Consider the following 13,622-nt stretch of genomic DNA (forward strand, 5'->3'; position numbering starts at 1 on the left):
TTTTAGTTATTAAAAGTTCTTTTTGCACTTGCAATTCCTTAATAGATTTTTCCTTTCTCCTTTTATGTCACGAATCCAAGTTGCACATCTAGTGCATTTGTGGGGTATGGGGTGTTAGTAACTCCATTATAATCTGAATTCTCCATGAATTGGAAAAGTTGCTTGGCTCGTTATGAAGTGATGTGACTTTTTCTCTATTTGTTGGAGGTGGCAATATGAATGATCATATTAAGAGTATTGGTAAACAATAAGATGAAAGAACGTTAGCTAGAAATAAGAAACTTGAACTTGAACAAGCAACATGAAAGAGGAATTACCCTTTAGTTCTTTCTCTATGACTTATTTAGTTTTTAAGTACTTTATCCATAGTTGTGTCATGGCATCGCATATTAAGTAAGTAATGTCAAAATAAGCCATTTAATTTGGGCATGCTATCTCTTTCATCTCTTGTTACTTTCACATGTCCCAATGCTTTAACTTCATCTCTAAGCTTGGATAGAAGGGCAGATAGAAGCACTTTTCTTCTACCTCTTCACACAGGCTAGGGTTGTAATAGTATCAATATGTCAAATATTTAATGCACAAGAAAAGTTTTAAATGCTGCCTTTATAAAGTTGTACATGAGGCTTGTTCTCCACTTCTTCGTGATGGTAATGAGACTAATCTATAAATTATGAAGGACTAAAGGAATAAAGAAGAAAGCATCAATTCAAATCATTCAACTTTACCATAAGAGCTATACGTCCAATCAAGAAAGCACTAACACATTTTGCAAGGCAATTTTAATTAAGTTTTACACGGTAAACTATTGATCTAGAAAGTATGAATGCCACTATGATGGTATGTATCTATGGGGCATGATAATGAAATTACTAAGAAATAAGTTGATGGAGCCTAGTGATTTATCACATGAAGAAAGTGAAAAGTCACCAAACCCTCTACGTGGACTCGAGTGGATTCTTGAAGGTGAAGAACAAGATTCATGGCACGCATTTGACCAACCAAAAGGGGCTGCGCCCAACTTTGCTTTAACCAGAAGTTGAGCTTTATTGAGATGAGAGGAGCTTATTAAAACTCTTCGCAAAATACGATGAATTGATGCAAAAAGGCATAGCAATCGAAAAGTGGACGCTGCCCTTTTGAGGATTCATCGAAATTCTACTGTGGGTGTCGTGGATCTTGCGCGACTTTGAGCTCCTACTGAGCTCAATCAAGGCAGGAAGAAGCGGCCAGGAAGGCGTGCGCATACTGCAGAAGCAGCCATCGAGATTGTTCCAAAACAGCACACAGAAAAAGCTGCGGGAAATGCAGAGTTGGGTTCTTGAGCAGAGATGGAAAAAGAAGGAGATAGATAAGAGGGCTATGGCAACGGTGATGACTCGCAGCTGACGTCAGCCCTTATCTCTGGCTGATCCTTTCCTTTTGACCTTTCTAATCCCAGTTTTGCCACACCCCGTCCTGGCAGAGGCCGATCCACGCATGCTGATCTCTGAAAATGTCGGATGTCGCCTCCCTCCTACCCACCTCCGTCTTCAGGAACCTTTCCGACAAGCTGTACGAGAAGCGGAAGAATGCGGCATTAGAGGTAGACTGCTTGATTACATAGCATGTGGTGTGTGTGTGTGTGAGAGAGAGAGAGAGAGAGAGAGAGAGAGAGAGAGAGAGAGAGGTCTTATGAGAGGTCGTATTGCACTGTTCTCATAAAGAGCTCCTGCCTTACCGTTGTGTGGAATTGAGTGAGTCTTTTATCAAAAAGAGTGTTGAAGCTGCCACATGAAATCTGTTTAGAGACCATGAAACATGAAAAAGTCCATCCATTGTTGACTATAGTCACAAAATAACGCATTTCGAAACCTGCGAAACGTTTTGATGCTAAACGTTTTTACGAAACGTGCGAAAACCTTGCCTGGAGACATTTCACCCAAATTGAAGGTCGCATTTTTTTCCCTTGCTTTGGTTGCGATTTCTGCTCCACCTGTTGCAACAGGCGAATTTAGAGGAAGAATTCCCTGAGGGTATGTATGCATAACCAGTACATCATTAAGCTCTTAGATTAGTTCCAAAGGCCTAGCAACAGGCATGATCAGTTCCGGCATGTCACATGCACACCCTATGGGTTGCACAAGTGACATGGCATCCATAACCATTTAGCTAGCATTAATCCATTTATCCAGGCATTAATCCATTTATTTAGGCATTCAAGCATTTATCAGAGCATGTATGGGACTGTTTCAGCTCCTGCATCAGCACATAAAGCATTTAATAGCATATAGAGCATTTACTACATCAGGTTGGGGCCTGTTAGACCAGCCGACAGCAGTTTCAGCAGCTGATAGCATTAATAGGGCATTTATTGCAGTCGTGAGGTCTCAGACACCTGGCCGATAGCAGCATAACTGGCCGACCAGCATTAGTACAGCATATATAAGCAGCGCATCATACATTCAGTTGATCATCTCCATCATCTCTTCATTGTTTTAGTGGAGTTCAGCATCCAACACTCAGCATTCAGCATACAGTCAGTATTCAAGTCATCTCCTACCTCCTACATAAGGGAAAGCCAGCATTCCAAGGGTGGACCTCAGCCTTGGAGACGGGAACAATCATTCACCATCAGCATTCAGCTCATCTCTCTCATTCTGAGAAGGATATTCATTTAGTACAGCATAGATCTATTTATAGATCTTCATTGTAACTCACCCATTCAATATAGCTGCATTGCATTGCATTGACACCATTGTCTATCTCTTAAGTATCATTAAGTGAAGTTTAGTATCAGCCTAAGGTTGTTTACTACGATCAATCCCTTGCATGTCACATGCATAGTAGCGACACGTTTCAAAAAACGCGTTTCAAAAACGCGTTTTGGAAACGTTCCAAACCTTTCCCAGAAGTTTGAAACGCGTTTCAAACTTTCCCATCTTGGCATGTGAAAAATCAATACCATATATGATATTTATATGCCAGATTATATGGGATCATTGATAGCATTGATAAAATGATAATATGTTGAATATATGCATGCTTGTATGATGTGAAGGACACTGTAAAGAGGCTGAGTGGCCTTCACAAGTGCTTTGACATCATCCCACCAACTCTCTCGCATCACAGCACGCACAAATGCCACTGCCTTGGGCTGCTCTCGATCCTCCCATGCCATCCACTCTCGTGACACAACTGTACGGAGTAGCCCTTGCTGGACATTCACTAGCCTCTCAATCACAATGAACATGTACGCAAACCTGGTCTTTGAGGGCTTGAGCAACTCTAGATCACTATGGGCACGGTATATGTAGAGGACTTTTAGCCTCTTGGTAACAAACCTCACCATGCTCCGAGCTATAGCAAAGATCTCAGAAATCCAAGGGATTTTAGCAACATCCTCTATCATGAGGTCAAGACTATGTGCTGCACAAGGAGTCCACACTATCTCTAGGAACTCATCCTCTAACATTCTGCCCATGGACACACAATTAGAGCCATTGTCAGTAATCACCTGCACCACATGCTGAGCACCAATCTCTAACATTGTCTGGCGTATGTGTTGCCATATAAAGGCTCCTGTCACCACCGTCCCTGGAACTGAAGCATCAATGGCACGCATAAACATTATGCCCTTGCAAGAGGACACCAAAATGTTATAAACATTCCTTTTCCGCATATCTGTCCAACCATCACATAATATGGTGCATCCATATTTATGCCATGTTGTCTTCAAAGGCTCCATCTCAAGCTGTACAAGATCTTTCTCATCTCTCAAGTGCTTCTTGCGTAAGGAGTCATATTTGGGACCCTCCCACTCATACCCAATGTGGCTAATGGCTCTCATGGTCTTCTTCCATCTTGGAGTGCGCACAATGTGAAATGACAAAGCACACTGAATAAACAACCTTGTCAATTCACGGGTGGCCTCAGCAACTGCTGCTTTCTGAAAACGAGCTTTAATGCTTGCACTCTTCAAAGAAGGCCTAATGGGCAAGGAAGACCTGGGGGCATAAGGAGCAGAGGTAGAACCTACAGCCGTTTGACTCTGCATCTCTTGTTCATCACCCACTCTAGCTCTTTTGGTGACATCCTCCTCCTCTTCCTGCATGTCATCATGGCTGCTTCCAAATCCTTTCATGGCTGCTTCTAAATCCTTTCATGGCTGCTTCTTGCTCCCTCCTCCATTGTAGAAGAGAGGCTTTGATATCCTGGGGCACTTTATCACAAGCACCAATGCCTTTGCCTTTTAGACCTGAAAAATGAGTCTTTATCCTGTTTGCAGATCCACCTGAGACCTTATCACAATACTTGCACTTCCATTTTTCAGTGCCTGAACCCCCATACTTGCCCATGGGAATGACATGAGTCCACATTGAATCTCTAGCACGAGGCATTGTGGAAGCCTGGAAGGATGTTGCCCAAATTTCAAGTTTTGAAATTGGTGCAAAAATCAAGCAAAAATATGAAAACAGACAAGTACCAACCTTGCTAGCACGGTGCACAGGTCCCGAGGGGGCGGGTGGCGGAGAAATCACATGAACGAAGGCAAGCGTGGGGAAGGACAGTCAACTTTCTCCTCTGTACTATGCACGGCGTGTTTTTTTTGCTCTCTGGAAAGCGACTGAATCGACTGATATGACCCGTTTTAAATAACATTAAAAAATAAAAAGCCAAGTTTGAAACGCGTTTCAAACTCCCAGACGTTTGAAACGTTTCAAACGGGTCTGCTAAAGTTTGAAACGCGATTCATAGCAACTATGGTCACATGGCAGGTGACCCGCCGCTGTGTTCAGGGTAAGGGATAGTAGGCATGGGGGCAACAGTGGAACAGATGCTCAGTTCTTTAGTAAGACTTGGAAGTGGAGATCAAGAGTGGAAGGTGTTCAGACAAAAAGAATTAAAGTTAAAGTAGACAAAAAGAATTAAAGTTAAAGTGGAGATCAAGAGTGGAAGGTGTTCAGATCAAGAGTGGAAGGTGTTCAGACAAAAAGAATTAAAGTTAAAGTAGAAGGTAAAAGTCATTAGTAGTCCAGGGAGGAAGGATATCCAAGTCGATGTTGATGTCGATGTCGAGGCACGAGATCTCTGATGCCGTGCACACCACGGGGATGACCCACAAGTATCTCTCATCGGGCTAGTACCAAATCCAAATCCAAATCCAATGAATCCAAGTCCAAATCAAATCCAAATCCAAGTCCAGATCAAGTCCAAGCTATATGTCTAAGTTCCATGTTCATGTCCAAGTTCCATGCCCAAGCTCTATGTCCAAGTTCTCCATGTCTATGCTCCATGGTCCAAGCTCTATGTTTCATATCCAAGCTCTATGTCCAAGTTCATATCCAAGTTCAAGTAGTCCAAGTTCCCCATGAGTAATCTCCACAACTCCTACAACCTTTTCGATGAAGAAAACCATGGAAAAGCTTTTTTTGGCAAGAAATTTGATATAAAACTGGTTTTAATGGTTTTCGGGTTTTCGGGTGATAAAAACGTCCAAAAAGCAATTTTTAGGGTTTCTGAAATTCCACTCCATACATGTCCGTAAAGCTCCGTACATGCGTCCATATCGCCCATGCATATGCCCATACAAGTCTAGGGCTAGTTGTACATATGAAAAGCAAGTTGGAGAAGGTGTTGATGGCGAAGAAGAAGCTCTCCATGATCATAATGATGTCGACACACACTCCACGATCTCCTTCATGATGCTACAAGAGAGGTTTAAGCCTTTTTATACTTGGGAAAGCCTTGCTTTTGCCAAAAAGTGATGCTTTTGCTTTGCTTTTACCTTTTACTTTGCTTTTGGTCTTTTTAATACTAAAATATTACTCAACTTTAGTCAAAAGTTCTTGTTTTGCTTTTCTAGCTTTAGGGCCTTGCTTTTTGGCCCTAGAGTTGCCTTTTTTTTTTCTTTTTTCTTTCCCAGAAAGGAGACTTCTATTAAGTATGAATTTTTTTTACAAAATGGAGATTTCACACTAAGCAAGGTGGAGATCTCAACCAATCAGGAGCCCTATGCTGCCAATGTTGAAATATACAAGTGAATAGGGTGTGTGTGGGAACAAGCCCTTGGCAAGAGGGTGTAAAAGAGAATCTGTAAATGTGAGAGAACCTGTGAAAAGGTGAGAAGTATCTATTGGGAGAGAATAAAGGGTAGCATGAGGAGATTTAGGAGGTGTGGAGATATTCTGGGAGAGGTGGAGAGAATCAAGCAAAAGAGGTGGAGTGAATCAAGGAGAAATAAGTGGGATTGGGTGCTTGGATGTAAACTCTATAAATTGAGGCATTGGCCTAATGAGAATTTGTTGGTTTTTGATTATCCATGCCTACATTAAGCTATCAGTTAATTGCTCACTAATCACATCATCTAATCTCTTTTTTAATGATGTTGATTCTAGCATTTGATCCACCATAGCTCATCAAATTGCTGCAAATTTAACATGGTATCAGAGCCTAGTCTAGGATCCGTCAAGTTTATGAGCCCATTATCTTGCTAATCACTTGGCTAATTAAGATTAGTAGATAATTAGATTTTTAAACCTCTTTTTCAAGTAGCCTCTGTACCCCCAGCTGGTGGATGAGCTCCCTCTGCTCAACATTAGCTTAAAAGCTTTCAGCCATAGCTAGCCATACTCCCAAGACATAAGCCCATTCAAACAAATCGCCAAACCGCTGTGTATATTTGCAGATTTTCGCTAATTTTTCAACGTCGTTTTTTCTGAGGAGAATCTGAGATTTCTGCTGCTCCAGATGCAATGGCTCTAATTCCTCTTGGCCCTAGGGGTTTTCAAGGGTGCTCTACAAGCTGGTGAAGATAGATTTTGATTTGATCAAGTCTACAACGAGATCCAAGCTCTTCATCAAATCTAACTTTGGTAAAACAGAGATTAAGCATTCAATGTTTAGTCAAATCTTGTGTTTCTTGGCTTAATCCTCTACTAGACTAATTGCTATTGATGGCCTTGAAAGAATCTGAGCTCATTTGAACTCTAAGGCCTCAGATCTGGACTCCTCGCATACTCTGTTTTTTGCACACAAAACAGAGGATTAATTTGTTAATCAGTGATTAATCAATACTAATCACTATTTTTTGGTGTAATTGAGGGTTCAAATTAACCATTAGGTATCTGATACAGATCCCTATAACTTCAGATTGCAATTCGGAGATGGTTTGATACTCCAACCATTCCGTACAGATTTGTTACCCTTGGTTTAATGTAATTTTTGGTGATTTTATGCTGATAAATCTGTTGTAATCATCTCTTAAACACCAGATTGAGTTGTAAAAGGATAGACACTGCCCTTGAATCTTGAAATTGGATCAAGAGGTAAGACCCCCTTCACTGTTATCATGAGTGCGGCACGAGATAGTCAAATTTAATGGAGAGCAGTTTTACACATGGCAGACAAAAACCATGTATCTGCTCATGAGGAAAAATCTGTGGGGACTAGTTGAGGGAAGAGATGAATGCCGAGAGGTGAGAGGGGAAAACGAGTGGAAGAGCAGGAATGAAAAAGCATTGGGACTTATCGCACTCAGTTTAAATGATGAAATCATTCATCACATCATAGGGATAAAGTGGGCAAAAGATGCATGGGATGAACTCAATAAATTATTTGGCACACAAGCAAATAATTCAAAGATAAATCTGTTAATGCAATTCTACAAATTGGATATGAAGGAAAGTGAACCTTTAATCACACACTTGAACAAATATAAAAGCATTAAGCAACAACTGGCAGCTATTGGCAAAAAGGTAGAAGATGATGAGGCACTAGCAGTGCTTCTGAAGAGTGTGGACAAAGGTGAATATGAAAACATTGAAGCAACACTGTAGGAGGAAGGATCTTCACTTGCCACAATTGTGGAAAGCCAGGACACATGACAAGAGACTGCTATAGCAAACCCAGTGGAGAAGGAACGACATCGGCAAACTTCATGTAGGCTCCTAAAGAAGTGGAGTCGGATCATATTTTCTGAGAGAGAGAGAGAGAGAGAGAGAGAGAGAGAGAGAGAGAGAGAAACCCCACAACCCAATGTAACCCTTCCCAACAGAGTAAAACCACCTCTGAGCCACCGATGATGTAGGTCATGTGGTAGATGTATGAGTGAGCACTTTAGTCAAGGTCACAGGCACTTGTAGTAGCCTTGGACACTTGTACTAGCCTTGGACACATAGAGAGAGAGAGAGAGTGTCAAGGACTATGAGTTTAGGGACTTGAGGCATTGGTCGCGGACTATCAAGTAAGAGGGAAACTTGGTTAGGGTCCAGGTGTGCTAGGAGCATTCACTTGAGGGGAGGTGTTGAACTATACAAGTGAATAGGGTGTGTGCGGGAACAAGCCCTTGGCAAGAGACTGTAAAAGAGAATCTGTAAATGTGAGAGAACCTGTGAAAAGGTGAGAAGTATCTATTGGGAGAGAATAAAGGGTAACATGAGGAGATTTAGGAGGTGTGTGTGTGAGAGAAGAGATTAGGGTTCATGTGTGGGAGACATACACAGAGAAGAAGGGAGAGAGAGAGAGAGTTGTGGGGATAAGTCAACTCATAATGATATGAGTGTGTGACTCCCCTATCACACATGTATATTGAACCAGCACCTTCAGAATTCAGCACGACAGTACGACTGTTCCACTGCTGAGTTAAGCTTAAGGCTCTGATACCAGTTGAATGGGAGAGATTTAGGGTTAGGTTAGAGTTCATGTGGGAGACATACACAGAGAAGCAAGGAGAGAGAGAGAGAGTTGTGGGGATAAGTCAACTCATAATGGTGAGTGTGTGACTCCCCTATCACACATGTATATTGCACTAGTACACAGTGTGCACTTAGTACATTAAAAGTACTAAGTGTACTATGTACTATAACTTATGGGCTTGTACACACTATAAGGGTGGGCATAATGCCTTTACCCCAACAGTGTGGAGATATTCTGGGAGAGATAGAGAGAATCAAGCAAAAGAGGTGGAGTGAATCAAGGAGAAATCAGTGGGATTGGATGCTTCGATGTAAACTCTATAAATTGAGACATTGGCCTAATGAGAATTTGTTGGTTTTTGATTATCCATGCTTACATTAAGCTATCAGTTAATTGCTCACTAATCACGTCTTAATTATCATCTAATCTCTTTTTTAATGATGTTGATTCTAGCATTTGATCCACCACAACTCATCACATTGCTGCAAATTTAACAGCCAATAGGGTCCCGAATGAGAGGATGTGAAAAAGATACCAATGTCCCACTCTCTCATAAACTGGTCGCGCTTCCTCTCTGCAGTCTTTGAAGATCCCTGGATTCTGGCCCAAGTAGCCATAATGGTGTGAATAATATCACTCCAAATCCTGCAGAGACACTGAGAAACAAGAACGGGAGTACCCTCAATGGCCTCGGTGCATCTAGTCTTTCAGATATTCCAGGCTGAGATGCTAGCAATAATCTCCCAAGAGCTGTCTAACCTCTGTGCCGGAGGGACAAAGTGTGAAAGTGACAAGTTCTGAAGACAACACTGCCGAGCAACTCCTTGCCTAACCATAATGGCCAAGCTCCTGTCAGTCCCCTCGAATCTCAGTTGAGGCCCAGACTGTGTCAACCAAATGATAGAACCAAAAGAAATGATAGCATCCCTCTTAAGCCTACCAAAGAGGGGTGCAATCGAAGACCAAACCCTCTGAAAAAGTGGCTTTTAGCTTTTTGGTCCAGCTCAGTCTTCTCTTTCCAATGGCGCCCTTGGCTCGTCGTCAACTCTGTTTGACTTTTTGCTTTTTCTTGCTTTTGGACCAAGAATGGACCATGGTGCTTTTTCTTAATCAGACCTTATGGACCCTGTCCCCAAATAGTTACATTCCCTCCCTCTTATATCGCAGTTGTCCTCAACTGCGGACTGCAAGTGTTCCAAGCACATCCATATGTTCCAAATATATCCATATGTTCCACGTATATCATGTACATCCATATGTTTCAAGGTACACAAAGTCCATCCATATGTTGCAAGGTACATCAAGTACATCCATATGTTTCAAGCTACCAGCTCCATCTGATGAGCTTGTGCATCTGGTCTTCCCCATATCCGTGGTGTCATTTGCTCATCTGGCAACATCTCAATGCCTTTTCTTTGACCGATGTCCTTGTTCTTGATGGTATATCTTCATGGCCTGTCATATGTGTTACATATAATAAATGCATACTTACCTCCTGCAAAAACTAGTCACAAGCTAGTCACAAGCTAGTCACAAGCTAGTCACAAGCTAGTCAACAAATAAGTATGCATCATTTGCGTCTACTGGGTATTCTAGGTATTGGCCAGGTAGTTTGGAGCCCAGTGGACTATCACATGCCATAAATCCAAGCATTATCCATACATCAAAAACAGCACACAGAGTCGTAGAAATTCAAACATACATCAGAGGCCCGTTCTTGTGGGGCGGGTGATGCGGCCGCGGGTGCCGATGAAGTGGATGCACATGGGGATGCCGAACCTTGGGATGGCCTCACTAGTGTTGCGGGATCTATGGCCACATGTGGCACTCTCCTCCTTGAAAGCAAGGCCTCACGTGCGGCAACACGTTCAAGAAGCCTCCTCCTCGTCTCCAGTGTGACCTGATCACAAAATCGGACCTCATGACTGGGCTCATGCAAGAGGTGAGCTCTCACTTTATCCGCCCCACTCGTTCGCTATATAGACATAGCTTGCACGACCATGGGCGAGAGCCTCCTCCACTTCCGGGATGATCGGAGTTGACCTCTTTCCACCAAGACCAACCTTTGGTCCTCCTTCCTCTATTCGTATTGGTGCCGCCGGAACGAGGTGCGGGGGATGGTCGCGATGAAGATTGCGTGCAGGCAAGTGCCAAGGAGGCTTGAGCAATGGAGGTGAGTGTAGGAGAGGCTAAAGCAAGAGGTGTGTGTGTGTGTGTGCTTGCCAATGCAGAGGCTAAAGCAAGAGGTGAAAGTAGGAGAGAGAGAGTGTAGGAGAGCAAGAGGTGAGACTTGCCAATGGAGAGGCTAAAGCAAGAGGTGAAAGTAGGAGAGAGAGAGTGTAGGAGAGCAAGAGGTGAGTGTGTGTGTGTGTGTGTGTGGTGTGCGCTTTTGCCAATGGAGAGGCTAGAGCAAGAGGTGAGTGTAGGAGAGCAACAAGACTACAAGTGACAACTTGAAATTACAACTTACCCAATGCCACTTGAGGAGAGCTTGTCACTTGAGCCTTGCCCAATGCCCACTTGAGTCTTGAGCCTTGAGGAGTGTTGAGCCAATGAGCTTCCCACTTGAGCCTTGAAAGTTGAGGAGCCGGCTTGAGCTTGAGCCTTGCTTGAGGAGTGTTGCAAGTGCCAAGAGCTAAGAGGCTAAAGCGAGTGCCAAGGAGGTGTGTCTTGAATCGTCCTATAGCATGTGCCAATGGGGGCTCTTCTTATAGCCATGGGCCAAGTGGGGAGGGGTTGCTCAACGGCTACAGTGCGCCCAACAACCAGAGTGCGCAACGGCTATGGCAGTCAACTCTGCGCGCAACGGTCAGTTGACCGTCCCGTTCCGTGCTTTCCCACATGGCCAGCCGTCTCGGCGTCCCCGAATCACCGTCCCGTTGTTACACCATGGACTTGCACGTCCCCCCAGCTGTCCCCATCCCGTCTTCGTTCTAGTCCGTTATGGAACGGCGTTCCCTCGTCCCAGGGGTCCGTCCCCCCCCCCCCGTCCCCTGTGACTATGACCAAAGGGCTAGTCCCTCACCTTCCTCCACGTAAGCCATGACAACCTCGGCGTCAATGTCCCAAGCAATAGTGCCCCACGTATTAGTATGGGAAGAGGCCCTGTCCATAGTGAAGATGCGGAGAATCCGCTGCCAAACCTGCTGAGCCTTCGGGCAATCCCATAGACATTGTCGACTTGTGGGGATGGCTACATCTCGAACAAGATGCTGGTCTACCTGCAATGGCCAACCACGTGCCTACCGCCAGACTCCTATGTGCCAGGAGCCACAAAAAGAGAGTGATCTTCCAAGGTCAAAAACTGTCACATAGCCTCTTCTAGAAATCTAAGAGAGTGCAGTGAAAGGCCCTGGGATTGCTGCCGCTAGAGTGCCCTCGACCTTGGGCATATGGATCCACTTTTTTTTCAAGTATAGTTGTTTGTAGAAGATGTATATAAATCTATTGAGTGCTTAGAAAGCTATAGTAGCAATGTGGGAAATGGGCTGTACCTAGGGCGGCCCGAGGAGGAATAAGTGGCTTATGGGTGGTTATAAGTGTGGGTTAATGTTATAACTATAAATATTAATAAGTGTGCTTTTGTGTTTTATTATTAGCCCAAGCCTATATAAGTGAGTTATTGGCTCATAAGTACATCGAGACCCAAGCAAGTCCTAGATTTTGGGCTCTGGCAACACACCTCGAAGGCGTGGGCTACAGTGCTATGAGACATCACGTCTATGTTGGATGGGGGAGTAGATGCTCTGTAGCACACACAGACCATAGTTACCTAGGGACGGGGACGGGGGACGGGGACGGGGACGGGGACGGCTAAAGGTAGGGAACGGGGACGGGGGGGTGGGGATGGTGTAGTGAGTAGGAGAGGGTGGAGAGGAAGGTGATGGACCGTGGAGTAGGAGAGGGAGATAGTGGAGAGGAAAGCTTGAGTAGGAGAGGGTGATCGTGGAGAGGAACTCAAGTCTTGGAAGGCTTGAGTAGAAGAGGAGTGGCTCCAAGCCCATTATATAGTTGTGTTGCTCTCTCTCTCTCTCTCAAATGGCCAGTGTTAACGGCTAGTAGCCGTTTATTTGAAAAAAAATGCCTGAAGATTTAGCTGTTGCAGCCGTCCCCGTCCCCTGCAGACAACGTCCCCCCGTTCCCACCGTGGGGAACACCCGTCCCCTGGTCACGTCCCCTCCGTCCCGTCCCCCTGGCCGTCCCCAGCCCGGTGTGCAGGTCTCTCTGCTCGGGACGGCGTTCCCACGTCCCATGTGGGCGTCCCTCCGTCCCCCTATCACTATGACACAGACACGCACACAATTGTATAAAGCTCTTATATCCCCTTTTGCTTTTCTGCCCCCTATGTGCTCTTTTGCGCCCCCCCCCCCCCCCTCTCTTTTTTTCCTTTCCGTCGTCCTCTTCATTTCCCTGCCCCTCTCCTCTCTCCCCTCCTGCGTAGGTTGGTGCTTCTTGGGTTCTGGGGTTTTAAGCTTTATTCGGCAAGTCTTCACCCTCAGAAGGACTCCATGGCAGCCACTCCGTCATCCCCGACCGAAGTTGTCGTTGCTTGCATTTCCTTCTCTGAAGCGGATCCTTAGGTTCTAGCCATGACTGTTGCCTCACTTGAGGCCTCCACCCTGGTTTGCAAAATTGTTGGTAGCTGCACTGTGCGCGGACAGCTCAGGGATCTTTTTCAGTCTAGCCTCATTGGCGTACCTGCAAAGATCACTGATATTCACCCTCTGGGGTGCGGAAGTGTTATATCTATTTTGAACTTTTGTCACTCAATTGTCAAGTCTCATAATCTTAGAAAACAAGTGTTCGGACTTCCTTGTGACAGTTTCCTTCCCATGCCTTAGGAAGGAGTACCTTCCTCTTCTCCCGATGATTGGTGGTGCCATCAAGAGAGTGATGGAAGCCCCCCCCTCTCCCTGCTGCCTCGGCCCTCACAAGTGCAGCAGGGA

General features: G+C 44.6%; 1 protein-coding gene across 10 annotated transcripts in view; it reads left to right on the forward strand.

Moving 5' to 3' along the window:
• The first annotated feature begins 911 nt into the window (after nt 1–911).
• LOC147609083 (protein VAC14 homolog) overlaps nt 912–13,622 on the forward strand; it is a 110,399-nt gene continuing 97,688 nt past the window's right edge. For 8 of the 10 annotated variants that reach the window (XR_015264300.1, XR_015264301.1, XM_086788119.1 and 5 more), the window contains exon 1: nt 912–1,585. Coding sequence is in view for 8 of the 10 variants with exons in the window: in XM_086788119.1 (XP_086644245.1) it covers nt 1,496–1,585 (90 nt within the window). In the remaining 2 variants the exon portion in view is untranslated. The remainder of the gene's footprint in view (nt 1,586–13,622) is intronic. The other 2 variants (XM_086788118.1, XM_086788121.1) reach the window with 2 other exon arrangements.

The sequence above is a fragment of the Cibotium barometz genome, chromosome 52 (genome assembly GCF_041138505.1).
Source record: "Cibotium barometz isolate CiBa-2024 chromosome 52, ASM4113850v1, whole genome shotgun sequence".
NCBI classification, from domain to species: domain Eukaryota; kingdom Viridiplantae; phylum Streptophyta; class Polypodiopsida; order Cyatheales; family Cibotiaceae; genus Cibotium; species Cibotium barometz.